At 42.5% G+C, this 25,182-nt stretch overlaps 1 protein-coding gene across 5 annotated transcripts in view; it reads left to right on the top strand.

Moving 5' to 3' along the window:
• RAB28 (RAB28, member RAS oncogene family) overlaps nt 1-25,182 on the top strand; it is a 267,344-nt gene that overhangs the window by 162,878 nt on the left and 79,284 nt on the right. For 2 of the 5 annotated variants that reach the window (XR_013165722.1, XM_077136413.1), the window contains one exon: nt 6,381-7,022. The exons of the other annotated variants lie outside the window; for them this stretch is intronic. Coding sequence is in view for 1 of the 2 variants with exons in the window: in XM_077136413.1 (XP_076992528.1) it covers nt 6,381-6,387 (7 nt within the window). In the remaining variant the exon portion in view is untranslated. Of the gene's footprint in view, nt 1-6,380; nt 7,023-25,182 lie in introns of those variants that run through there. 5 annotated transcript variants of the gene reach the window in all.

Genomic DNA, 25,182 nt, shown 5'->3' with positions numbered 1-25,182 from the left:
AGGAAAAACTGAAAAATTTCCCCCTATGATCAGGAAAAAGACAAGGATGTCCACTATCACCATTATTAGTCAACAGTGTGTTGGAAGTTCTAGTCAGAGCAATTAGACAAGAAAAAGAAATACAAGGCATCAAAATTGGAAAGGAAGAAGTAAATCTCTCACTGTTTGCAGATGATATGATACAGTATGTCGAAAATCCCCCAAAATCCACAGCAAAACTGCTAGAGCTAATAAATGAGTACAGCAAAGTGGCAGGTTACCAGGTCAACACTCAGAAATCTGTAGTGTTTCTATACAGTGGTAACGAACAATCTGAGGGGGAAATCAAGAAAAAAATCTCATTTACAATTGCAACCAAAAGAATAAAATATTTTGGAATAAATTTAACTAAGGATATAAAAGCCCTATACAAAGAAAACTACAAGAAATTGCTAAAAGAAATCACAGAAGACCTAAATAAATGGAAGGGCATGTGTGTTCATGGATTGGAAGGCTAAATAAAGTTAAGATGTCAATTCTACCTAAATTGATTTGTAGATTCAATGCAATACCAATTAAAATCCCCAAAACTTACTTTACAGAAATAAAAATCCCAATAATCAAATATATCTAGAAGGGCAGGGTGCCCAGAATAGCTAAAAATATCCTAAGAAAGAAAAATGAAGTCAGAGGTCTCACACTACCTGACTTTAAGGCATATTACAAAGCTATAGTGGTCAAAGCAGCATGGTACTGGCATGAAGATAAATATACTGACCAATGGAATTGAATAGAGTGTTCAGATATTGACCCCTTCATCTATGGACAATTGATCTTTGATAAGGCAGTGAAGCCAACTCACCTGGGACAGAACAGTCTCTTCAATAAATGGTGCTTGGAGAACTGGATATCCACATGTATAAGAATGAAAAAGGATCCATATCTCACACCCTATATAAAAATTAACTCAAAATGGATCAAAGACCTAAACATTAGATATAAGACCATAAAACTTTTAGAAGAAAATATAGGGAAATATCTTATAAAACTTCTAACAGGAGATGGTTTCCTAGATCTTACACCCAGAGAATGAGCATTAAATAAATAAATAAATAAATGGGAACTCCTCAAAATTAAGCACTTTGTTTTTTTGCATGGGCAGACACCAGAAATCACACTTGGGTCTCTGGCACAGCAAATGAGAACTCTGCCACTGAGCCACTGTTGCTTGCCCCAAATTAAACATTTTTGTGCTGAAAGAACTTTTTCAAGAAAGTAAAAAGACATCTTATACAATGGGAGACAATATTTGGAAACAATATATCAGATAAGGGTCTAATATCCAGAATATATAAAGAGATTGTGCAACTCAACAACAAAAAGACAAACAACCCAATTACAAAATGGGCAAAAGACATGAACAGAAACTTCTCAGAAGAGGAAATACAAATGGCTAAAAGGGACATGAATAGATGCTCAACTTCCCTGGCTATTAGGGAAATGCAAATCAAAACCACAATGAGATATCATCTCACATCCACCAGAATGGCCATTATCAATAAAACAGAAAACAACAAGTGCTGGAGAGGATGTGGAGAAAGAGACATACTTATCCACTGTTGGTGGGTATGTAAAATGGTACAACCACTGTGGAAGGCAGTTTGGCGGTTCCTCAGGAAGCTAAATATAGAATTTCCATATGATCTGGCAATACCATTGCTAGATATCTATTCAGAGGATATGAGGGCAAGAACACAAATGGACATTTGCCCACCAATTTTATAGCAGCATGATTTACAATTGTAAGACATGGAAACAACCCAAATGTCCATTAACAAATGAGTGGCTAAACAAGCTGTAGTATATACCTTCGATGGAATATTTCACAGCTGTAAAACAGAATAAAGTCATGAAGCATGTAACAGCATGGATGAAGCTTGAGGACATTATGCTGAGTGAGATTAGCCAGAAACATAAGGACAAATACTGTATGGTCTCACTGATATGAACTAACATTAATGAATGAAATTGAAGAATTTCAGTTAAGAACAGAGGCCATCAGGCAATAGAAATAGGGTAGATTTTGGGTAATTATAGCAGAGGAATACAGATTATGCAATAGGACTGATTGTAATAATTCAGAAATGGATAGCACAATACTACCTAATTGTAGCACAACAATGTTAGTACGCTGAATGAGGCTGAATGTGAGAATGATAGAGGGAGCAGGGCTGGGGGCACAAATGAAACCAGAAGGAAAGATAGATGATAAAGACTGAGATGGTATAATCTAGGAATGCCTAGAGTATACATTGATAGTGACTAAATGTACAAATTAAAAAATATTTTGGCTTGAGGAAGAACAAAGGAATGTCAATATTGCAGGGGGTTGAAAATAGATAATTTTTATTTTAAAACTTTAACTTATGTGTGAGACTAAAGCAAAAATGTTTTTTTTTGGGTACAAAATTTATATTTTAACCAGTGCATTTCCTAATATAGCTTATATGGACAGTTTATTTGAACACCATAAGTACATGGAACCTTGAAAAAGGCATGAGATTTTGTAGGTTTGTCCACAGTGATGCCCTGATACATCCCAGAGTGATTTGCACAGTGAATAAAAAAGTATTTGCAAAGTCCCCTTGGGGGAATGACAAGAAAAAAAGGGGAAAATTCAACATCCCCATTTGGAGAAGGCCTGATATTCTCACAAGCAATGGGGGCAATGAAATCAATAGGCTGAGCCCTCAATCTTGAGGTTTGTTCATGTGAAACTTATCCCTGCAAAGGATAGACTGAGCTTACTTAAAACTAGGCCTAAGAGTCACCCCCAGAGAACCTCTTTTGCTGCTCAGATGTGGCTTCTCTCTCTCAGCCAATACATAAGCAAACTCACTGACCCCCTCGCCCCCCCCCACACACACACATGGGACATGACTTCCAGGGGTATAAACCTCCCTGGCAATGTGGGACAGAAATCCTAGAATGAGCTGGGACTAAGCATCAAGGGATTGAGAAAACCTCAACTGAAAGGGGGAAGAAAGAAATGAGACAGAATAAAGTGTCAGTGGCTGAGGGATTTCAAACAGTCAAGAGTTTATCCTGGAGGTTATTCTTACATATATTACAGGTATCCCCTTTTTTGTTTAAGGTGTATTAGAGAGGCTAGAGGGAAGTGCCTGAAACTGTAGAGCTGTGTTCCAGTAGCCATGTTTCTTGAAGATGACTGTATAATGATATAGCTTTCACAATGTGACCATGTGATTGTGAAAATCTTGTGTCTGATGCTTCTTTTTTCTATGATATTGACAGATGAGTAAAAAATATGGATTAAAAATAAATAAATGATGGGGGAACAAATGTTAAAATATATTGAGTAGATTGAAATACTAGTGGTCAGTGAGAAGGAGGGGTAAGAGGTATGGTATGTATGAGTTTTTTCTTTTTATTTCTTTTTCTGGAGTGATGCAAATGTTCTAAAAATGATCATAGTTATGAATATACTACTATGTGATGATATTGTGAGCCAATGATTGTACACAAACTATGAATATACTACTATGTGATGATATTGTGAGCCAATGATTGTACACAATACATGGAATGTTTGTATGTTAAGAATGTTCATGTTTGTATGTTTTGGTTTGGTAATAAAAAATAAATTAAAAAAAGAATTACAAAAGAATGAAGAAAAAATGAGGGGTAATTTCTCTGAGTAACCCAGATTGATACATTTATAACACAGTAGCCAAGTTTCAATATATGGCCATTTGACTGAACATCGTAAATTTAAAAATTTGAAATGCAATTAATATTTAGAAATAGTCAAAAAACACCTTCCCAACCCCAGCCCTTAGAAATGAAGTGGGTAAAAGAAAAAGTGTGATACTTAGTCTTTGTTTGCCAGGGTGCTGTGACACACAGTGGTTTGGCTTAAACGATAGGAATTTACTGGCTCACGGTTTTGCGGCTGGAAGTATTCAGAAATCAAGATATCCACAAGGCTGGTCTCTCCTGGAATCTGCTGTGTTCTGGCACTGGCTGCCAGGAATACTTGGGGTTCCTTGGCTTGTGTCTCTGCATCCAGTCACATAGAAAATATCTTCTCCTTTCTGGTTTCTGTGATTTCTGCATTCCTCTTATAAGGCTTCCAGTAATACATATTAAAGTGTACTCTGATTCAGTTGGCTACACCTATCTAGGACCTTGAGAGGTCATATTCACAAATGAGTCCATACCCTTATTCAGCTTAATGTGTTCAAAGATACTATTTGCAGTAGGTTCATACCCACAGGAACATGGAATAAGATTAAGAACATAACATTTCTGGGGGAAGTGATTCAACTATCACAGGCTTATTAGCTATTCTAAGCAGAGGTGTTGAGTGGGCCTGCAGATATGTAAGTATGGTGTTCAAGGGACAGAACCAGGCTGGAGGTAGGGATCTGTGTTAGGATTCCAGCACCAACACTTGGGAATTCACACCATCAGTTAGAGCCTTTGTTTCCTTATTTGGAAAATGAACTTAATAGAACCTATTCCTGTTTGCTAAAGCTTCTAGAATGAAAAATACCAGAAATGGGTTGTCTTTTACAATGGCGATTTATTAGTTTACAAATATATAGTTCTAAGCCATGAAAATGTCCAAATTATGGCATCAAGAGGGTGATTCCTTCACTGAAGAAAGGCTGATGGCATCCAGTTTCACTCTGTTACATGTGAAGGCTCACTGCCAGCATCTGTTGATCCTTCTCTCCTGGGTTTCATTGCTTTCAAGTTTCAGTTCTTTCAGTTTCTGTGGGTCCTTGCTTGCTTCTCTGGGTGTTTTATTCTCCTTGTGAACTCTCTCTCTTGCTGTTTCTGCCTTTTATCCTCTCATAAAGGGTTCCAGTAAAGGATTAAGACCCACCTTGAATTGGGTGGGTCACATCTCAATTGAAATAATCTAACCAAAAAGTCCCACCCACAATAGGTCTGCACCCACAAGAATGGATTAAAAGAACATGGCATTTCTGGGGTACATAACAGCTCCAGATTACTACAGAATCCTTAATGATACAGAAATCAGAAGAACCAAAGGACAAATGGATGAAAAAAAAATGCTTGAGAAAGGTAGCACATCATACAGAGGCATAAGGTGTTGTTGAGTGTAGAATCACCTATGGTAAGAAATGCAGATTCCTGGCCCTGTCATGGACCTACAGAATTAGAATTTCTGAGGATACAGCTCAGGAATTCACTTTTATATATGCTCCTCTGCTAATTTGCATGTACCCCAAAACTTGAGAATCACGGGTATAGGGTAAAGCACTTCCACCATGATGAGCACATCTTAGGTTATACAGAAGTTTTTGTTTGTTTGTTTGTTTGTTTGTTTTATCTTGGAATCAGAAAGAAAATTTCTACCAGAAACAAACATGCTCAGAGGATGATCCTCTGCTGTTTTGAAGGGGCAGAAGAGAGTAGAAATGACAAGGGTCCATGAGCAGGGCTGACCTGACCTGGGGAGTGGGGCACAGGAGTACTGGATATTTGTCAGGCCCAAATTTGGTCAACCTGAGCACACCAGCAGGGGCATAACCCATGAGCCATACATACCATGATGTTTCCAAGCCAAGAAACCCAAATTAAATTTTAAAAATGTGAACATGAGGCAGGAAACTGGAGGCAAAAGTGATAGGGCCAGAGATGGGCCTTTATTAAGAGAGAGCAAGAAAGCAAAGTCAGGAGCAAAGAGAGGGGCTCCAAGATGAACCCAGAGAGTAGGTTTGGAGGGACGGCAGCTGATGACTATTTGTACTGCTCTCCATGGATAAGGATATATGCAGTGGTTGGACTGATTTGCTGATGGGAACAGAAGCTCTCTGAGGGCCAAGTTCCATCCATAGAGGCTGAGCCCAGGGTGATCATGCTAGAGCTATAAGTTAGATCCATCTCATTCCTTCCAGCCCCAGGCCTGGGAAGGAGGCCCCATGACAGTGACCTCCATCTACAGTATCAGCCTTTCTTTGTTCTCTCCAGTCTCTGCTTTCTCACTGTTGAGCCCTCCTCACCACTACGTAGGTGGCAATTGATTCATAATGGACATGTTTTTATTATACTAATGGTACCACTTTCTGAAGAAAAGAGCAATGCAATTTTGTTAATGAAAGTCATGTGTTGAGACAGGGGTGGATGGGAACTTCTGGGTCTGGTTTGGCCTTAGCTCAAAACCTTCCGGGAAAACACAAACTTTCAGGGCCACACCCAGAAAGTCCCATTTACCTCTGTCAAGCCCATCTGCTTTGCATTAGAGGAATAATAACAGCCCTCTCCTAGTGCCCTTTCATAAATATAAAATGTGTCATAAAATGGTTATTAGAAGGTAATCAATGGTGCTTATGTTTTCTTTGGTGAAGACATTGATTGTGAATTCGCACGTAATTCCATGACCAGCTGGGTCTGCTGAGGATCCTTTCTGCATGAACGGCTGTTTGGTGCTGGGTAGGTGAGAAAGCCAGACCCCTGACATTTCCCGCATATGCCAGGAAAGCATCTTTGTGGATCCTCATTCTACAGAAAATGGAGACTGACTGTAGATTCTCCCAGGAAAAAACATCTACCTAATAGCTTAAATGAACCAATATTGCCGAAGAGTTCAAGTCCTATGTGCATTATAAGGGCAGGGTTTAGTTCCCCTTTCCCTATCTCCTCAGCTTGCCCTTTGTACATTTGAATTGTTTGAATATTTTAGGACAACTTGTAAAATACTAAGAAAATTAAGGACACTTTAAAGAAAGCCAAATCCTCCACCTTTTGCAGAAACCCGTAGGAATTTCGTGCATTCAATGGAGGTGCCTCACAATTTAGAACATGCTCAAATAAGGTAACCTGTGAAAGCATCCAGCAGCCCCTGACTTATGGTATGGGCTTAATGTGTATTATTTTATAAAGCTATGTTAGATTTTGTTATTTTTTAAAATTATTAATTAAAAATCTAATGATATTTGTCTTTATCACCATATTGCAAAATTCTTCAAAATAAGAACTGTGTGTTTTCTTCCCCACTCTGTCTTCTTCAGTATGCAGTGCTGTATTGGATGCATCATAGAGATGAATAAATATTTGTTGATTTGTTGGTTGATGGCCACATTAATATTTGGCTAATTTAGTCACCTTTTTATTCGACAACATTTATTGATAGGTTCTGTGCTGGGTGCAAGAGCAACTAATATAATAATATTATTATATAATTATAATAGTAACTAGCTTCTTTTGAGAACTTACTCCATGCCAGAACATTTGTAAGCACCGTACATGTATTAACACTTTAACCCTCATGGCAATACTAGGGAGTGAAGGCAGTCTCTGACTACAGCCCTTCCTTTTATCCATTGCAACACAGTTGCTTGATGAGTAAATAAGACCTTGTCCTTACTCTCAAAGGACTTTCCACCAAAGGAATCAGGGCTGGGATGGTACAGATGAGTAAGTAGAACTGTGCCTATGGGATGAGGTTTGTTGGAAGAGAAGGCTGGAAAATTCAAGCAGGGGTCAGATATTCAGGAATAAGAATGTGGAAAGGGAGGTTGGTCAGCCGGCCTTCCTGAAAACCCATAGAATAAGGTCCACAGCCTGCAGTGCTCTCTTCTTCCTTTGCTAATAATGGGTTCCATTCTTCACTTCTGAAATCACTAGGCACAGAGGGAGCTGGTTGAGGCACTGCCTTAGTTTCCTAGAGATGTCATAACAAAGTACTACAAGCTGGATGGCTTTAAACAACAGAAATTTATTATCTCATAGTTTTGGTGGCTAGAAGTCTGAAATCAAGGTGTCACCAGGACCATGTTCCACTGAAACCTGTAGGGGAGAACACTTCTTCTCTTCTAGCTTCTGGAGTTTTCTGTCAATCCTTGGTGTTCCTTGGCTTGTAGCTGCATCTGTCTCCTTCTCCACGTGCTCTTCTTTCTTGTCGCCATCTGACATTCTTTTCTGTGTCCAACTTCCCCCTTCTTATAAGGACACCAGCCATTTTGAATTAGGCCTCACCCTAATTCATTTTGGCCTCATCTTGACTAATAATACCTTCAATAGCACCTTCAAAGACCTTATTTCCAAATGAGCCACACACACAGGACCGGGGTTGGAACTTGAACATATCTTCTTGGGGGATGCAATTCAACCCACAATTGGCACCATATTAGAATCACTGACTCTTGCAACTAATTACCTTAGTTGCATTAGTCCTGGTGGAATGCCATCCTGTACTTGTATGTTCAGTCTTGAAGACTTCACTAGATGGCCCATTTCATTGTTGGGCAGCTGGAAGGTTGATATGAGATCATTTTCCTCCAACACTGACATGACAGTGTTCTGCCTTTTTCCATATGTCAGCTCTCTCTGGGTTCCCTGAGTCATGTCTTTTCCAAAACAACATGTAAAGATCCTTCAATTTTTCACAGGACATGGCTTTTAGACATCATTTGTTTGTTTATTTATTCAACAAACACTGAGTTAGATGCTAAGGATGCAAAGATGGTTTAAACCTTTCCCTCCTCAAAAAGTTCATGGTATCAAGGAGAAGAAAGATAAAAACATGAAGCTTTCTTGGGCAGTTTGATGGGAGCCATAACAGCTGCCTGAGAAAGGTCCCATAGGAGCAGAGAGGAGAAAATCCATTTTCAGAGGTGTTAGCTTCTGGGCTGCTTCTTTCCTTATTGCTCTTCCATTCCTCACCCTCTACAGCCTCTCCATGGATGTCATCACACAAACCATTGGCTTCAAGAAACAAACATATGCAAATTAACCCCCAAATCCTTCTCTCTAGTTCACACATCTCCCCAGAACTCCAGACCTGGGTATCCCTGTATCTCCTACAGCCCTCTGTTGGCTATCTCCAATCACTTCCAACTCAATAGTTGACAAGTCAGTGGTGACAACTCAATGGTAACAGCCTACAAAATGCATGGTGTTTGTGGTAGTTAGATTCAGTTCTCAACTTGGCCAGGTGAAGGCATCTATTTCTGTTGCTGTGGACATGAGCCAATGGTACGTGAACCTCATCTGTTGCTGATTTACATCTGCAGTCAGCTAGGAGGCATGCCTGCTGCAATGAATCGTGTTTGACTTAATTAGCTGGTGCTTAAATGAGAGAGCGCAACGTAGCACAGCCCAAGCAGCTCGGCATTCCTCATCTCAGCACTTGCAGCTCAGTCCAGGCCTTTGGAGATACAGAAAGAAATCACCCCAGGGAAGGTTGTTGGAACCCAGAGGCCTGGAGAGAAGGCTAGCAGAGATTGCTTTGTGCCTTCCCACATAAGAAAGAACCTCAAGCTGCCTTTCTTCTGAAGAACTAACAAAATAAATCCCCTTTTATTAAAGCCAATCTGTCTCTGGTGTGTTGCATTCCAGTAGCTAGCAAACTAGAACAGCGTTTATCCCCAGGCAATCCCAGAGTAATTAAGGCAACTGGCTTATGGTCACACAGCTGGCGAGTAACAGTGGCCAAATTCAAACCCAGGACTGTCAAAGTCCATCCCTGCCATACTCTACAATTTGTGAAACAGGAAGAAGAACAGGAAACTTGAGAAGAAATGCAGTCTTTCCCCTTTATTTTGTCTTCCTCTGTGATAACCTTTCCACTCACCTCCATTTGGTATTTTGGTGCCCCTTTCTAGAAAGCTCCGGTCTCAGTAAGGAAACCAATGTTGATGACTGCATCCCAGAGACCATCATATTTTAATTCTCATTGGTTACTTTGCAATCCATGACAGCAGAAATATGTTTTCTCTGGGCACAAGGGCCCTTCATATTCTTCATTTCCCAAGCCTCCCTAGCACTTTTCCTAGCTTTCCTCCAGGCACCACATCTTTCCTTTTTTGCTGTATCTCCAGGCCCTAGAGTAGCACTTGGCTTACAGTTGATGTTCAACATCTATTTGCTGATTGAATAAATACTGTCTCTATGCCGGCCCAGATTATTTTTCTTGAAATTGCACACATTTCAAGGTTAGCTCTAGACAGCTGAGTTTGAAATTAAGGCCAACTGTTTGGAACTCAATTCATTGTCCATTTATTGAGCATCTCCTGTGTGCCCAGACACTGTGCTGGGTATTGGGATTTCATCCTGGATAAGACATAGTCCCTGGTTTCATGGAGTTTACAGAGGACAGTAGGTAGGAGGCAGGGTAGTGGGAAGGAAACAGATATATACACCGATAATTGTATTAGAGTATGGTTGGTACAAGACTTGGGGTGTGAAGGGGTGCATAGGAGGGAGCATCTAACCCTGTGGGTATGAGAACAAATGGGGGTGGGGTGGGAAAGTTCAACTTTACAGATCCTGAGATCCTCAATTAGCTTTCTTAGTACTGAGGATGATTTTTTCTGATCTCTCTTGGGTGGAAGTGAAATTTATTTCAACAAGTTAAAGAGGGGTAAAACCTAGAATTACACTATCTCAGAGCCGAAAGGGGCCTCAGATACATCTAGTTCAGTGGATCTCAAACTTCTTTTTAGTCGGAACTTTTTTGAACCTAACTTTTATCAGGACATTGACTTTGTAAAACGGATCCAAGCAGAGTCTCTTTGACAGCACGAAACCCATGATCTAAGCCAAGTCTGCCATTTTTTTTTCAGATGAGGAAATCGAGGCTCCCAAATCACAGAGCGAGCGAGTGGCCAAACCCCAGGCTGCAGGGTCTCGTTCCCACGTCTTTGCTCTGCTCCCGCGGATGTGGGTGGTTCAAGTCCAGAAACTGTCCGACAGCCCCGCCAGCCTGAGATTAACCATCAGGTGGGGGAAGCAATTACATCTTGTAGAGGCGAGATCCGCTAGTCCCCATTCCCTGTCCCTGCAGACTATGTCAAAACATGCGGGCAGGATCCTGCTTCTTCTCACGTTTTAAAAACATACAGTGGACTTGTGTTTATAATACTGCGGAGGGATGTGACGCGTAACGGCGCGCGCACCGCCCCCTGGAAGCGCCTGGGGTAGGGAGACCCCAACGCTTTTGAAACACTCTTCTCTGGGCTCCGGTTCAGAGAACCGTGCCAGGGGATGTCCCTGAGCTTCAGGACTTAAACAATGTTACACAGTGTGCAAACAAACAACACCAATATCCACCTGACCCTTGGATGAGAGCCGCGTCTGTCTGGGTAAGGCGGCCTGGGATTTTCACAATAGGACTTGGGGGAAAAAATAGATTGGGCCTCAGAAATGACAGTGGCAGACCCTGTTTTCCTGCTGCTGTGGGGCTATGTGTGGGCTTTTTTTTTAATCTCTCTTTTTTTTAATCTCAGCTTCCCCATCTGAAAAATTACAAAAGTGAACTAGCTTTGAGCTCAATTCACCGGTTTTCCTATTTGTTCTTGTATGCCTATATATAGTTTTTTTTTTTTCCAGAGGAATTTTCTTTCAAAATGGAATCCAGAGTTTAACAGATGAAAGCCAGAAAGGTCTGGTTAGGGCAGGAGAAGAAGACTTGGTTACCCACCCTATCTGCTCTGGGGCCCTAGTTGGATCTGTTTGGATTCTTAAGGTCCTTAGAACGTGGCTGGATGTTGGTTGGCTACATGGACTCCTCTCAGGTGCTTTCTGGCTCAAACAGTCTATGATCCCACAAATAAAACTGTAAATGCAAGATCATGTTGTGATAGAGTACTTGCACCCATGTGTTTGTGTGTGTGTGTGTGTGCATGTGCATGGGAGAGAGGTGAGAGATAGAGAGAGAGAAATGGATTACAGCGGAACATTTTATTTTTTAATTTTTTTCTTGATTGCAACACCAAGATATATTCACTCTAAGAAATGAAATCACTATAAAATCAAAATCACCTGACATCCTATGGAGTGAGCTGTTAGGATACATTATGGGAACACAGGCTCAGGCATAACAGAAACTTCTAATAAATTATCATGGAATTACTCACATAGCACCAAGTGTCCAAATAACAGGAGAAGAGATCCCATAGAGGCTGGTCTCCGGGGGTGGAGGGGTGGGGCAGGGCGGCAACTTCCCAGGTCAGCATAGCTGGATGGCAGCTCCAGGCATCTCACTTTTTGTAGGAGAGTAAAGACCAGTCTGTGGTGCCTGAAGGCTGGAGTATTTATGCAACCCAGAGGGAGGGCCCTTGCCCCTGTGTTCCCACTCTGATAAGCAGCTGAGGCTGCTATTCCTTTTCAGGTTTAAGGTGTGGTCCAGCCTGTTCATTAGACTCAATGTCTCCCCCCAGGCTGCTGGATAGAAACATATTGAAACATCTGTACCCTATAGAAAAGGAGGAGGTGAGGTATCCCTAGGCGTGTCACTGGCTTCTCCAGCAAATCCTGTCCCTCTGAATGGACATCATACTGAGATGACTCTACCACCTACAGAAATTTCCAGGTTGAATGAGCGACCTCAAAAGGTGGATGGGTGAGGCCACTTGGCTTTGTTGCCTGTGAGATGATGTTGTATCATCTCTGCATCCCTAGCAGTGAGCAAATCACTTCCACTTCCATGTGCTGTGACCCACTTGGTCCTCAAAACCAGAGGGAAAAAGAAAGGTGATAAGAAAAGTGCCTCAGAGGTGAAGAGAAGATGCCTCAGCACATGGCAAGACTGGGCAGAGCCAGAGCTAGACTCCATCTATGCAGCCTCCTTCCACTCATCGCCACTCTGATTTCTGTATCTTTCCCCTCATCCCTCTTTTGCTTTGGCTGCAGTACTGGGCAGTAGCTTTGTGTCCCAGTTGCCATCCCCACTGCAAATTCATCCCTTCACTAATTCCCTTCCTCCACAATTCTCCAGCTCACATCTCCTTGGTCCCCCAGAATCCAGGAGGAAGTGGCCTCTGTAGCCTCATTCATCATAGAGCAGATGATAAACATGGTATTGACACTCAGCCTCAGCACCACCCTCCTTTTTTTGTGCCTTCATGTACTACAGTGGATACAAAGCTAAGAACTATAAGCTTGGTCTCCCTTACAGCTAGAGTTCTCGATGAAATTTAGCTTCAGCCTGGTAGATGCATTTGCTTGAGATTTAGAAGGTGGAAATGAGGCAAAAACTCCCTGTAGAGACTTCGATGAGCAAATGTTCACTTGATTGTTGACGGCAAATCAAATAGCTTTCGACAGTCCCTTAAAGCTTATCAAAGACCCTTTGAGGTTGTTTAATTGAGCAACCATCCTCTACCATACAAATAATTTCACTGAGTTTCCTCAATTTCCCTTAGCTTCCAAGCTGTAAAATGGATAGAATAAGAACACATTTTATATTGCTTTTTAAGGGTAAAATGAGATGACACATGGGAAATACTGAGTTCATATTTGGCACAGAGAAGTGGTTTGATAAATTCAGCTTCATTTCCATTCCTTATTCTGTACTAGGACTTACATTGGGATATGCTTCCTGTTTTGAAGTGACCTTAAAGCCAGCACTAGAACAGTGTTTCCCAAACTGTTCCACAAAACACCTATTACAATCTCCTCAGGTACTAGGGTTCTGAACGTATAGTTTGAGAAACCCTGCCCTGGAATATTACTTTTACAAAGAATCTTAGAGATCTTTGAGTTTATAGCCCCCCATTTTATAGATGGGGAGACTGAGGTTCAGAGAAGGAAAAATTACCTTCTGAAGGTTATATAGCAATTGCTTTGCAGGGACAACCCTGATCTAACTTTAGAGCTAGGAAGGAGAAGTCACTTAATATCTCTACACCTCAGTTTCCTTAACTGAAAAATGGTTATAATGATGCCTCTCCTTCCTACCTGAGAAAAATATTACTTGTGAAAGTGCTTAGGGAAACTTAAAGCTTTATATGAAGGTAAGGCATTATTATTGATCAGTGTTTCCCTCCTTCCCTTCACCCTTCCCTCTTTCCTTCCTTCCTTCCTTCCTGTCCTTCTTTCACTGAACATTTTTCCAGCACCTGCCACATACCAGTTCCTATTCTTGGTGCTGGGGTGTAGGGGGAATGAGACAGATACTACAGCTGAGATTCAGGAGCTTACAGCCTGCAGGAGTTAGAGCTGATGAGTAACAAGGAGTGACAGTGAACGAAAAAACAGATGAATATACAAGGACTCGTCCTGGAAGGTGTGAAGTGGGCTGGTCAGATTATTTTTGACCTGGGGTTCATGGTGACCTCTCTGAGCAGGTGACCTTACACTGGGCCTGGTGGACAGAAGGCAGAAAGCATCTGGGAGCCGAGCCTTCCCAGTAGAGAGGAAAGAGGAAGGCTGAGACAGAAGTCTCAGGGTGAGTCCGGGTGGTTTGAGCCAGGAAGGTCCCACTCGCAACTCTGTGAAGCTCAGGGGAAGCAGTGTAGAGGAAGGGAAGGGGGGGGGGGCGCAGTTTGGGGCTCTGAGTTCCAATTCTGACTCCTTGGCCACAGCATTGGCCTCAGTTTCCTCATCTGTGAGATGGGAGTGTAAGTGCTCCCCTTGCCTGCCTCCGAAGTATCTTATGAGGAAAGTCTGACCCAGACTGTGCTCAGACCTCAGGCCCCTCCACTTCTCAGTGCAATGATAAAACCTAATCAGTCTAGGGCCCTTCCTGGAGTCTGGGCTGCAGGGATGAGACCTCCAGACCATCTGCTTGCGTGCACAAAGCAAGCCCTGTGCTGGCCCCTCGGACAACAGGCACAGGAGAGAGTCTGCTTTTCCTTTGCACGGACGCGAGCCTTCAAGTCTTTGGACTGAGTGCCAACAATAATTCATCAGGAACGCTTTACAACTCAGCAACGCAAAACCTGTGAGGAGACAGATCGCCCACAGGACGGGCTTTGAGGAGGAAACGTGTGCAGGGCTGGTGGCCTCAGGATGATTAATGATTTTTAACAGGGTGAACTCTGTCCTCCGCCTCCATGTGCTGCGCGCACACCCCTCCCTCACCAGGTTTGTTTGCGGGGGAGGGGCCGGGAGTGGGGCTGGAGGGAGAGAGTGCTAGGAGGAGCGGGGTGGGGGAGGCTCGGAGTCAGGCCCACCCATCACAAGGAAAACACGTGGAAAGGCAGGAATATCTTATTATCTTATTTTTTATTTTTTTGCATATACTATACTTGATATTCGTACTATATGTCTCTTAACCCTGAATAAGCTGATTCTGGTTATGCGCTTCCCGTGACCTCCTGCGCTGTCAGCTGTCAATATTATCATTATCACATCTTCCATCTCCTTGAACACAAATCCTGACTTTATTGACTTATGTGGTGAAGCCGAAAAGGAAATCATGCCTTCTCTTTTCATTTTCAAAGTCGGGGAAACATGATTTTTACTTTATTAGGTAAAAAAATGTACAACAGTGATTTATGCTATTTTAATAAAATAAAAAATAAATAGTAAAAGAATTATTTCTGTTGTCTCCATATTCCCTTCCCCAGGACCACACCCCTGACGTCATCAAGGGCACATGGGAGCAATGCTCGGTTGTGCCATATTCATGTTGAACTGGAGCATGTTTCTCAAACATGGTCCTGCGGAGCACGGACGCTCTGCTGTGGAACAGGAGTAAGGGCAGATCTTGCCAACTTCGGGGGAAAGTGGATTTATGGTGATGTATCACAGGAACTAATATTTGACTACTTAATTAAAGGCTTTCCTGTTCTAGTGCTTTTCACGTATTATTTAACCCATACAGCAGCCACATGAGGGGCTTACTAATACCCTCCCCATTGTGCGGATGAGGAACTTGAGCTGTCATTGGAATTGGTAGAACCAGAATTGGAGCCCAGGAGGTCTCACTCTTAACCCCTGGGCTCTGCTGGATGAACTTTCACAACTCTCAGTCTTTCTCTTACACACTTTCTGTTCTAGTTTGCTAGCTGCTGGAATGCAACACACCAGAGACGGATTGGCTTTTAATAAAAGGGGATTTATTTCATTAGTTCTTCAGAGGAAAAGCAGCTAACTTTCATCTGAAGTTCTTTCTTACGTGGGAAGGCTCAGGGTCATCTCTGCTGGCCTTCTCTCCAGGCCTCTGGGTTCCAAAAACCTTCCCCAGGGTGTTTTCTTTCTGCATCTCCAAAGGCAGAAAGCTGAGCTGCGAGTGCTGAGATGAAGAAGCTGAGCTGCTTGGGCTGTGCTACATTGAACTCTCTCATTTAAGCACCAGCCAATTAAATCAAACATCATTCATTACAGTAGGCACACCTCTTAGCTGACTGCAGATGTAATCAGCAACAGATGAGATTCACATACCATTGGCTCATGTCCACAGCAATAGAACTAGGTAGCTTCACCTGGCCAAGCTGACAACAGAATCTACCTACCACACGTTCCTAAAACTTGGTTGGCTTCCCTGAATGCCTGCCTGTAAGTCCTTATGGGCAGCAGACTATATGAGAGCATAGCACTGTGATTATTAAAGGACCAAGATTCCAGATTCTGTTTCCTCTTGACCACTGTGGTAGCTGCTCTTTCTCTGGGTCTTTGCTCTGAGTTAGACTTACTGTCATGAACACATATTTTCTTCTGCTCAGAAAACTATTCTGAATCCAACATATAATTAACTATATAACCACTTGGTTATCCTGCCTGATTTTCAGGTCCTCCAACAATATCTGAACACATTTGAGAGCCATTTAACTTCACCCTGAGATTTTGTACGGAGTGTGTAAAACACACTTGTATCTTTTGATTTTATAATCAAAATGGTCAAAAGATAGATAAATAGCAAACTATTTAAGAATAAAAGTTTTAGAAGAGTATCTTATTTTAATTATGTCCCTTTTAAGCAGCACTATGTGACCTTGGGCCTCAGTTTCATCATCCGTAAATGGGGTATAACAACAGTCTTTACTTAATAGGTTTGTAATCAAGGTTGTTTTTAAGAATATCTGTAAAGCATTTAACACAGTGCCTGGCATGTTGTACAGACATAATACTTAGCAGCTGCTATTCATGAAAACAATTTATTAAATCTGTTCAAATTCTTTTCCCCATCTTCCCAAATTCATCTGTAAGAGTCATCGTCTGAAATGTATTGATAGTTTCACGCCAATATGGGCTGATAGCACAATATCTTTTAAAAGTTTTACTGAAAGCCTGATGTAAGTCAGCAAGCACTATAGAAAAAGACATGGAAAAGGAAAACTGAACAAATTTCAAAACACTTTATCTGTAATTGAGGAATCAGATCGTTTACTCTCATGCATATGCCAGATCCTGTCAAATGTGTCAGTTGAGGTGGGAACTCTAGTTTATTTGTTTGGTGAGATGTGCTGTTCTAAGACAAAGCTACTAAACTGGGTTGCCCTTTGGAGATGTGGGAGTCCAGCATATGTCCCAGACTCATTCTCTCTGGAATAAGGGGACTGGGGTAAATGAGAGTTTCAACTAGCCCATGCAGGCTACTGGTGTAGAGGGAGGTTTATTTTAAGGAAACCATAGGGGAGAGACTCTCACGGGAATATAAGTTCCAGTCAAATAATTAGAATGTTCTGATTGCACAGCCCTGTCAGCAAAAATATTTGGGCCTGTACCCTAAAATCCAGGTGCTTCATTATAAATTGCATTATGTACCATCATAATGGACTAATGTAGCTAATGCACTATCATAAGCTGCTATCTCAAGATACAATATCAGTGGGTGGGGTTCATCATTAATGATAGAGGATCCAGCTATGTTTCATTCTTGGGATATTTTTCAAGATGTCTTGGCTAATTGTCAGATCTCATTAAACTGTGATTTTTTACCCTTTATAATGTGGCCTATGAAGAGTTTGTACTAGGAGTAAAAGATGTGACATCCTGCCATTTTCCTATTGTTTGCTTATTCTTATGGTATTATTGCTCTTTTTGATGTGCGCTGTATCTGCAGGAAGCTTTTAAAATTCATTCTGTAAGGGTTGGTTTAGCTAGCACTACATAATGAAATCGGTAAATTGTGTAGTTGGGCATTCTAAGACCATGATCCATTACAAACCACCTCAAGCAAATGGACAGGTGAGTGTCATTCCCTTCGTGCTGGGAAACTCCCCCCTTCCTTTTAGATACTTCTTGTTCTTAATGCTTCAGATATTTCACATACAGTGGCCACCTGATGGGTACATCTAGCGCAGTACCAGTGGTAGAAGGGATGATACTTTAAATAGGACCAAGGTGTAATTTTTTTCTTACTTCTAAATAAAAATATATAGAAATCAAAATTTAAATAGTTTTTCCTATATCCCGCTGGATGGTATCACCTTCTTTACTGAGAAGAACAATCAGGTTCGGGGAGAGCAAGCTCTGGATAGTCTTTCTAGCGCTGGTGGTCTTTCTGCAGTCAGGGACCACGGCCTAAGAGTGTGGGGAGCTGCACGGTAGGGTTCTAGCCTTAGCAGGACCTGCCTGCTCTCTACCTGTCTGATTTGTGCTTCTCCTTCTACCAACCATCTTCCTCATCCTTTCGTCTCTACTGACCTTTTTCTCAACTGCTTTTGCCCCATTCTAACTTTGGCTTGCATGTGGTTCCTTATGACCTTTCCATGGCAAGGACCCTGCTTCAGAACCTCATTTTCCTCCTCTATAAAATGGGGGAGGAAATCTACCTGAGATTACAGGTTTCTTTCAAGAGAAACATTCTGTGCTGTTAAAGTTATACTTATTCCCCACTAGGGGGATGACTGTGGGGGTTTGGGGGCGGGGAAGAGACCAATGGTTTGAAATTAGGATTTGGATTTCAATCCAAGAAGAACCAATTATCTAGAATTAGTGAGTGTGAAACGCAAGTTGCAGAGCTTGGAGAGGCCAGACATCCTCTTACACTCGGTTTAAAGTACAGCTAAAAAGCAAAAGGTAGACTCATCACTCACCTCTCCCACATCCCCCATAGCCAAGAAACCGTGAAATCCTACTGATCTGTTTTAGGATTTGTCTTAGTTTCCATGATCTCCAAACAGAGCCTGAGATAAGAACTTGGGTGTAGGAAGTTTATTTGGGAGGTGATTTCAGGAAAGAAGAGAGGAGGAATTGCCGATGTAAAGGCACATTATCAAGTCAGTTCTGTAGGAGATAGGTTCCGTGCACAGAAGGACTTCCAGGGCTTTGCCTCAGAGGTGGGTGTGAGCCTCCCCCAAAAGTGAGTATTGTTCTCAGGCCTTTATCTCACATCTTTGGGCTGTACTTGTGAGTAGCACAATTGAGTTCGCTGGTAAGGGCAGAAGCCATAGAGGTAGCAGGCAGCAGGACAGTCCCTGCTAGAAGGAAGTAGGTTGGAACTCTCTATTCTAGGTGTGCTGGAATTGAGGGAGCTGAAGGGACAGAATGTAGGCACCAGAGACATCCGTCAAAAAAGTCTACCTGTACTCCATCTTTCTTCTTCACCCCTAGCTCTGCTGCCTGGGTTTAGCTTTCATCCCTTATCTCTTTGTCCATTCAAGCTAGTGTCCCTGTCTCCAGGATCTCCTGCTCCAATTCACCCTCCACATAGCAGGCAGGGTGATCTTTCTAAAATGGAGTCCCTATCCCTGGTTCTTATTCCTTGTCTGAAATCCCTGTTGGCATCAAGTTGCCTAGAGGAGTGGGGTAACCATGTGGACAACTGTCCCTTAGGCTGCTGCTCAGATATGTCAGGCTGAGGGTTAGACAGACTTCTCTGAGAGTGCTGAGAAGCGCATTAGAATGCAAGTGAAAAAATTAATATTTTAAATACACTCTAATTTATTAGGAAAAAACTTTATTCCTTTATTTCTTATGATACAACCTCAATGCTAATCAGTGTGTTGCCCCTCTGTTGTTGACAACCACTCATCTTAGCACAGAATCTAAACTCCTTGGGTTGGTAAATGATGCCCATCATTGTTTGGTGACAACTGCTGTGATCACTTTGACCACAGCTGCCAGGGGTTCATACCATTGTGTGCCTGTCCTCCCCTCATTCCCTCTCCCTCCTTTTCCCCTAGGCTTGGGTCAAAAGTGATTCTAGGTCTAATTGACTTGGCAGCTTCCATGTCTTCTCTCTCGGAATGCTTCTTTATGGAACCCAGCTGCCATGCTGTGAAGCAGCCCAAACAGTCACATGTAAAAGCCCATGTGGAGGAGAACTGAGGCCCCAGCCCCTAGCTCCAGCTGAACTTCCAACTTGAGGCTTCAGAAGACTGTAGCCATCTCAGGCCCAGTCAATACCACATGGAATGGAACGGCCACCCAGTCCTTGTAACTTGTGAAAGATAATACATAATTGATTGATGCCACTAATGTTTGTGGTCGCTGTTTACTTAGTGAAAGATAGCCAGAACAAAACCGAATGACCTTTTCTAGCCATGCCAGTACCTCTCGCCTCAGCCACACATCCTTTGCTTTATCATTTTGAGTGACTTATTTGTCCATCAAGTCTGCCTTTGGTCCTTTTTTTAATTGCTTTTCTCTTGGCCTGGAATGTCCTATTCTCCCTTCTCTGCTGAGAAGTTTTCTGTGTATCTTTTATACCCCAGAACAAATGTCACCTCTTTTCTGAAACCTCTTTGACATATCCCTTCTCCTCCCAGGCAAAGTTAGTGTCTTTACTCTGTGTCCCGATGACAGTTTATATATTTTTCTAGGATATTACATGACCTATTGAAAATCTACAGTGTTTAGAAAAAATATACTGAATCACCTGTCCATTCCTGCAGAGAATGAATTAGAAAATAGCATGGGCTCTCAGTCAAATGACATCTGGATTTGAACCAGAGTTTCTAAACTCACTCTCAGGGTAATCTTTGGAAAGTTCTCTGACCTTCAGTTTTTCTCTTCTGTAAAGCAAGGACAATAATTTCCTCCTTATAGAGTTGTTGTGAAGAGTCAAGTGTTCTAAGGCATATAAATAAAACACCTAGCACAGTGCCTAACCCAGTAGACATTACAAGTTTCTGGAGAGATTCCCATCTTTCCATTCTTCATAGCTCAAGTATGACAATACATCCCAGCAGCCTCTTCAGGCTCCTGCCCCTCTGCCCACTGAGTTGAGTGTCTAGCCCTATGCTTCTAGAATACCCCTTCTTATGGCTATCATGATTTTTATAACACTGTACACCAAACCCATAGACTGGGAGTGTCTGCAGGAGGCAGGGATCTGTTTATCATTCCTAGTAAAATAGGACAGCTCTGGGCACATAGTAGTAGTTCAACAAATATTTATTGAAATAATGGTTCGAAAGTCTAGGATTTAATTTACGACTGCAAAGGAGTTAGAGAACAGGGACATTTTTACCTTGGGTTCTACTGTATTCTGTTGATCACCACCTTTTGTCAAATAATTCATATTTGCAGTGTTAACTGAAACTACAACAGTTGCCAAGTGGAATTTTAGAGGTACATCAGTAAAAAAGAGCTGTGTGATCTTGAGCAAAACCTGTAACACAGGGCTTCAATCTTCTCCTGTATGTGGATTTACATACAATCTGTAAAGTCACTCTTAGCTTGAAAATTCTGATTTAAAACTGCTTTGAATTTGGTAAAAACTCTCTAATCTTAGATTCCCACTGACTTAGCTTTCTTTGCCCTTCTCCAATCTGCCAGGAACTTTTAGGAAAAGAAATCTCTAGCAGGGTTCCTAAATTCTCAGAGAAAATGTTTCATAACATTGAACAATGATGACACATAAGCTATTTGATATTTTACAGTTCAGCCTATGCAAATAAGTAGAAACACAGACAAGCATCTATGAATAAGCCACTTAACAATGTTATTTATCACTTGGAAAAACGAAAAGCCCAGCATTAAGGGAATGGTTTGGTAAACTGTGGCATGTCTCATGTAGAATTAACACATACTAATCTTCATGGGATATCTGCTTTATGCAGACATGCTCACCAGTCCTGTGAGTCAGTGAGGGAGAGATCAAGTGAACAGGCAACTGTAAAGGGGCAAGTCCTCCAAGAAAGAAAATATGGGATGTTATGGGGCATTGTTCCTAGATTCAAGATGGGGGAGGGAAAACTTGTGAGATCAAGGAAGATTTCCTGAGGAGGCTATCTCAGCTGATTCTAAGGAAAAGCAAGGGCTTGTGTTCTAGATAGAAAGAAGAGCATGTGCAAAGGCCCTGAGGGCAAGGAGGGCTCCTGCATTTGGGAAAGTGAGAGAGCCCCCATTCCTCTCATTCTATCATTCGGAAATGATGGAGCTACCATGGTAAGCCATGTTCATATTTTGGAACTTCTCCTATGAGAAATGAGAGTCACTGAAGATTTATTTGTTTGTTTGTTTTTGGATCCAGGAAGGAGAGAAGACCATTTCTGTGAAGAGCTTTCAAGTTGAAAGGAAAATGAATATGGTTGAGTATTATAACAACACAGTTTTGCACAATTCTGTACCTAGTGTGATCTCAAGGACGTAAAGACCAAAAAACAAAATGCACGGGGAAAAGCCTAGAGGAAAATATGGCAAAATGAATGACCTCAGTGGTAGCTGGGGTGGGGTGGAGTGGAGTGGGGGTTGACGTTGAGGCTGAGTGGGGGAAGGGGTATACATTTTTTTTCTGTGTCTTTACTGTTTCTTGTACTGTCCAAAATTTCTACTGTGAGCACATTTGCTTTTGACACTCAGAAAAATACAGAACAAATATCTTGAGGTTGATGAAAGATAAATGTTGTGCACATGTTTTGTGGGGCCTCAGGGCAGCCATGCTGTGGACTTACACTGAATTGATTTCCCCGCGGGGACGGGTGCTGAGGCTCCCCAGCCAGGGCAGAGCCCAGGCCAGGCGCGTGCCTTCCCTCCCTCCTGGTCTGGGTTGGGTGTGCTGCCTGGCTGAGCACAAGCCCCAGCTCCTGCCTAAAGAAAACAGGGGAGATTTATACCAGCCTGGGGAGTCTGGTGACAAATGGCCATGGTGAGCTTGAAGAGCTGAGGGAGGGGCTGACACGGAACGTCACAGGGCGAATGGGTTCTCGGTCTCCGTGAGCACTCCTGCAGGCGGCACGGAAGAGGGAGTGATGGACACCCATGCCTAGACAGTCCGAGACAGCCTGAGGCCGCAGCAGTTAGTCATGGGCAGGGAAGAGGCAGAGAGAGATGGAGTCGAGGAGAGAAAGACAAAAAGGGATGGGAGGCAAGAGTGAGTGAGAAAGAGGCAAAAAAGAGACAGATTGACAGAGGGAGAGGGAAGAGATACAAGACGAGAAAGAGAGAGAGAGAGAGAGAGATACAAGGAGAAACCTTTAGTTACATTTTCAGTACCTATTTACTTCTTAGGAATTTGAGGCTAAGAGAGGCTAAGTACCTTGTCCAGATGCATAACTAGCCAATGGTGGAGCAGCAATGAAAACCCAAGTGGTCGGGATTCCAAACACAGGGTGCTAGTTGCTGTTCCACGCTGCCTCAATCCATTACTAAGTCTTTAGTGAGCTATGCTGTGTGTGTGGGAATGTGAGACTAGTTTAATTCCTCAGCAGTCATTAAGCATTGACTGTATACAAAGTTCTTGGTGGGTAGTGATGATGCAGTGATAGCCAAGATATGATTTCTACCTTCCAAAATTGACACTCTGGGTTGGGAAGGCAGAAACAAGCAAGAGTAACTCTGGTGCGCTTGGGGCTTGAGGTACACTTAGTCTGAACAGCCAATATTTGGTTATAAGATTCCAAGTCCTCCTTGCAATTTCTGCAAGTTCTTTATCTCTTCCTCTTGGTCTCCTTTGTTTGTGCTATTGCAGCTCTGTTTATCATCTTGTTTGAACTCTGAGCTAGCTGGGAAACAGACCCTTGCCCCTTTTCTATTTTTTGCAAAAAAATTTTTACTCATATCAATAGATTCTGTGAGAGTAGTAATTTTAATGAAGATATGTAAGGAAAGGACAGGATTTTTTTCCTCACCATTCAGCTTTCCCTCATTTTGCAGGCTTCCCCCTTAAGCTTTGTTGTCTTCCAAAACCCTCGCCATGGACGCATCTATACCCCACTGGGCATGGTGTCCCCTGGCACATAGGGGACAGGGTTCCCTTCTTTGAGACAGTCCAGCCTTCCCCAGATCTCCTGAAATTAAGGGATGCCTTAGCTTGCCAGGGCTGCTGTAACAAATACCACAGGCTGGGTGGCTTAAACAAAAGACGTTTATGGTCTCACAGTTCTGGTGAGAGGAAGTCTGAGATGGAGGTGTCAGCAGGGCCGTGACTACTTTGACATCAGGAGGTGACAATGAAGTGTACATTTATCATACTTATATCTGCAGAGTCTGAATTCTCTCTCAAGGTGTCACCTTGGTAGAAGAAAGAACTTGCTTTAACTCCCATTTTAAGAACTTAGAAATCACCCAGACTGAGACAGTGGGGCAAAGGTATTTATTTGTGTTGCATCTGTTTCCATTGCCTTTTAGTATAAGTCATCTTTGTAACAGAGCTGATGGTTTAATATCTACCAAATGCCACAGTGCATGCAGCCCTGTATGGAAAACACAACAGCATGGTTCCCTTCTCCTGGGCCTCCTTCTTTGGAGGGTATGATCTCACTCAGGGACCTCTGAAGTCCTTGGGCCTGTCTGTCTGCTATGTATAGCCTGAGTAAGGTTTTCATTAACATGTGTGAAAAATGTTCCCAAAACATGTCCGCAGGCTTTCCACTGACTTCTGCTAACACAGGTGTTATGTCTTCTGGCCCAGGCCAAATCTGCTTACATTCTAGTTGGGAAGACAGAAAGAGAACTGTGAACAAAGAGGGATACAAAGAAACGATAAACTCTAATGGTCTGGGAGAAAAAGAAGGGCTGAGATATAGGATGGCAAGGGCAGAGCCCAGGCTAGATGCAGTAGATGGCAAAGGTCTTCCTGGGAAGGGAACAGTCAGGTTAAAACTGGAAAGTTGAGATGTTAACTCTCTGACCAGCAGGAGAAGTGAATTCCAGGCAGAGGGAGCAGCATGTGTGAAGTCCCTGAGGCAGGAGCAGGCTTGGCACATCCAGGAATGGAGAGCAAGCCCCTGTAGGCATGTGCAGTGGGCAAGAAGGGGGCCGGTCGCAGCGGCTGGTCCATGCAAGACCTTGGGGGCCACAGAAACAGGTTCAGAATTTACTAAAAGTGCAATGAAAAGACAATGAAGCTTCTCGATCAGGGGGGTCATGGGGTTAGGTTAATGTCTTGAACATATTGTTTCATCTGCTAATATAGACTACAGTGCGCAAGGGGCCTGGGTTGAACAGAGGAGGCCACATCAGTATGTGAGATGAGAGAAGCCGGGAGTGAGCCTGTGCCTGGGTGTAGTCAGTGGAGACAGAGAGAAGGACTGGATGTGCGTATCCGTGGATGACAAGAGGGAAGGCGCTGGAAAGGATTGTGAATTCCCT

This window comes from Tamandua tetradactyla, chromosome 19 (assembly GCF_023851605.1).
Source record: "Tamandua tetradactyla isolate mTamTet1 chromosome 19, mTamTet1.pri, whole genome shotgun sequence".
NCBI lineage: Eukaryota > Metazoa > Chordata > Mammalia > Pilosa > Myrmecophagidae > Tamandua > Tamandua tetradactyla.
The sequence above is the reverse complement of the archived record's forward strand: the minus strand, read 5'-3'. Positions and strand labels throughout refer to the sequence as shown.